The 3,584-nt window shown below is 34.5% G+C and overlaps 1 protein-coding gene across 1 annotated transcript; it reads right to left on the bottom strand.

Annotated features, from left to right (window-relative positions):
• Positions 1-590: 590 nt before the first annotated feature.
• On the bottom strand, positions 591-1,871 carry LOC112706188 (protein EXORDIUM). Its single transcript, XM_025757356.3, has one exon. It carries the CDS (start codon positions 1,689-1,691, stop codon positions 771-773), a length of 921 nt encoding a protein of 306 aa, XP_025613141.1. The 5' UTR covers positions 1,692-1,871; the 3' UTR covers positions 591-770.
• Between the last annotated feature and the right edge of the window lie 1,713 nt (positions 1,872-3,584).

The raw sequence follows: 3,584 nt of genomic DNA, 5'->3' as shown, positions 1-3,584 counted from the left end.
TAATTAAATAAAAATATATTTATCTTAATTTAATATTATTATTTTAAATTTATTCTTTTAACCCTATTAATTCACATTCTTCACACATTATTTAAAAATATTGTTAGTTATTTATACTTTGTTTAAAGATAAACAATAAATTAAACGTACTAAATTTGCGAAGAAGCATGTCGCTGTGTCCACAAACATATATATGTGAATAAAATATGTTACACGTAAAATTAAATTAACTATTAAAATCAACCACTAATATGTATAAATATATATTATTTAATTTATTTTTAATATACACCTTGCATAATATATGTCTTGCGCGCCATGAAAACAAGCTAAAAAAATCTACGGCTATGGCTCCGAGACATCGGCATGAACAATTTCAAAATTTTTAAGGTGAATGCTATGATGCGTTTAATATTGTGCCTAACTTACTAAAAAAAGTAAATACATAATATTTAATAAATTTTAAATATTTTATTTTTTATTTTAAATATTTTATTTTTTATCTTTAAAAGCAAGTTAAGCAATTTAAATACCATAATAAAAGGCACCATAAAATTCACCAATTTTTAATTCATAGACACATGTTATTATTTTTCTTTATTAGTACAATCAATCTCATTTTATTTCTTCCTTTCATCAAAATACAGCAAATGAATAAAAAAATATCTATAGCAATATACTCTATGTACCCTAAAGACCTAAATAACTCGGTATAAATTGTAATGAATATCTTAGAATACATATAGCATCGTTGATATAAAAGTCGTTACTCATACGAGAGTAGAACAAGCTGACGTGGCAGGGTCAAAGAGTGCAGGCAACAAGTATTTCCTTCCGTTGACTCCATTAGCATTATAGCTAGCACCACTTGTGGGGTCCACCAAGAGGGCCCCAGCGTAGCCTGGATAAGCCCCCTTTCCATAAACCCCGGAACAGGCCGAAGCAGCTTCAAGAGGAGCCTCTTTGGGCCCTTGGAAGAATCCATTTCCGATTGGGTTGGTTGCGGTCCCAGCCAGAAGGCTAGCCAAGTTGATAACCATCCCGTCCAGGCCCACGTCGTTGTTGGGAGCAACCAATGGCGGGCTTTGAGGCCCGTACATGGGTTGGTGGAATGGCCAGGCGCATTGACCGGGGCATTGCGTCACGGAGTTTCCAACCCATATGTAAGCTGATTTGTGAACGCCCACGGTTGAACCGTGTGTCCCGCATCTACTGGAACAGAATCCTTCCACTGCCACATCAGCGGAGGTCAAAACAACGTTGACTACGGCGCCGTTATGTGCACCCTTGGATGCAAGCTGGACGATTTGTTTTTCGGTTAGTGATTTTCCAAGGGAGTACTTGTCGTCGAGGATTTGGGTTCCCAGTGTGAAGGTTGGGTTGTTGGAGTTGATAAGTCGGTAGTATTTGTCAGTGGATTTCCACCAGGTGGCGACGGAGGGTTTGGCAGCGGTGGCGGCAAAGAAGGAGGTGATAAAGTCGGAGACGATGGTCCGCTGGGAAGGTTTGAATTGGCCGTACCAGATAAGGTTTATGGAGATTTTTCCGGTGAGAAGAGGGCCTTTGTGGTACTGAAATTGAAGCTGTTGTTGGTCTGAGTCAGCAAGTTTTCTAGCTGCTGAACTCAAATGTAAAAGAGAAAGCATAAAGAAGATGATGAAGACAATATTTGAAGACAAAATAGAAGCCATTTTGATTTTGTATGTAAGTGTATGAATTATGAAATGAATGATGATGATATGGACTATAGAGGGAAAGAGAAGGTATATATATAGAGAGGGTGAGGAAAGTGGGGAAGGAATGAGGGTATCATGGTAAAAGGGAGGGGGAGGGTGCGGGGAAGGGATTATGTGTGAAAATGAAGTCAAATTAAGAGGGTTTGAGAGGGAGAGAGGAGTGTGAGGTTGACTACTTGCCAGCTTGATGACGCGTTGCTTATTTTATTTTAATTTGGTTGAGTGGGGGAGCTTTCATGGTTTTGACCGCGTTATTTAATTTATTGTTAGCTAGCATCATTGTGTCTCAAATGAAACCTATCAAACCTTCATGTTAGTGAAGGTCGTGCCTTATTTTCTCACCCAACATGTGCTGGATCTGCTTCATGCATCCTTTAGTACTAGTCCAATTTCTTCTCAGAATACGCCGATCCAACTCTTAATTTCTGTATGCGCTCATCATCTTTGCTTAATACTCCTATATGTTTTGACCTTTTAAATAAAAATAATTAAGTATGTCCTACTATTCAATTAGATCACTCATTTGCTAAATGCTATTTAACGATTGCGGTATTGCATTTCAATTCCTTTATTTCAAAAACCAATAGAAACTGCCAAGGGAAAAAAATAATGAATGACTACAAAAAAATAATTATATATCACCTACCAATTCAATGTAATGACTTTGAAATTGAACTTAAATAAATGTATGAACGAATGATTTATTGAGTTTAACAGACATATAAATCTCATTCGTGGATAAAAAATTTACAAATATAATTATAGGTTTATTCAAATTTAAAAGTTTCATGTTCCAAAAGTTAATTTTCTAAACTTTTGGGTAGCTGTGTTTTAAATTGTTGGCTTATACCACAAAACGATGATGATGGCAAGTCAAATTAGGGGGCGAGCCTCATTCAAGAGCCAACCATGTGCCCATCTTTGCGGGAGGAAAAATTATTAGACAATTTTTTTTTTACTATTATTTTTTATCAAAAGTTAAGAAATGATACCATTTTTTTCCATTTTATGAAATATCTGGGTTTTTTATTTAAATAAATAAAAAATAGAATAATTTTCTAAGGGAAAGTATGAAGAGCCAATGAAATATTTATACAATGTGTACAATGGAGGTTTATGGAGTATTAGAGATATAATTATTAGTGTTACATTTTTCCACCAGCTGAAACTTTTGGGATGAGTGGTATTATGACATGGTATTAAAGCCCTAGATCCGAAAGTTCAAGAGTTCGATTATCCCTTACGCGAAATGGGTTATGCCTTTGACTCAAGCATAACGCCCACCAAATGATTCTTACATGACAATTTAATAAATAAAGGGAATTAATCTATTTTTTGTATATTTTTTAATTAATAAAGAATTCTTATTTCTACATTTATGATTAATCTTTATAGTATTAGCAATTTAATACCATAGTATACACTTAGAAATCCTTGTTAGTGAGAAAAGTACGTCTTCTAACTTAAGGTTACACGGTCAATAAACAAACACTACTCAAAAAGAGGGACAAATTTAAAATTAGTATGGTGCAGCCAACAAATTAGAGGCAGGGGCCTACTTGAGTAAGGAAAACACATTTAGAACATTCTTTGTTACGGAAGATGTTTCTGCTGCAAGGCTGGCTGTGGGACTACTCCGCCATACATCTTTGAGTTTTTCATGGCCTTTGAATTGGTTTCGTTTCCGGCTGCTATACAGTACACATTTTTTTATTTGTTTTCAATTGCTCATGAATAAAGTATGTTTTCTCCTTAAAAAGTTTAAGAAATTTTAAAAACATATTTAATATTTAATTTTGTTCAATTTAAATCTATATGTAATGGTAATTTCTATTCACAAATTTTAAT

Source organism: Arachis hypogaea, chromosome 8 (assembly GCF_003086295.3).
Source record: "Arachis hypogaea cultivar Tifrunner chromosome 8, arahy.Tifrunner.gnm2.J5K5, whole genome shotgun sequence".
Classification (NCBI taxonomy): Eukaryota; Viridiplantae; Streptophyta; class Magnoliopsida; order Fabales; family Fabaceae; genus Arachis; species Arachis hypogaea.
This window is presented reverse-complemented; position numbering and strand designations above follow the sequence as displayed.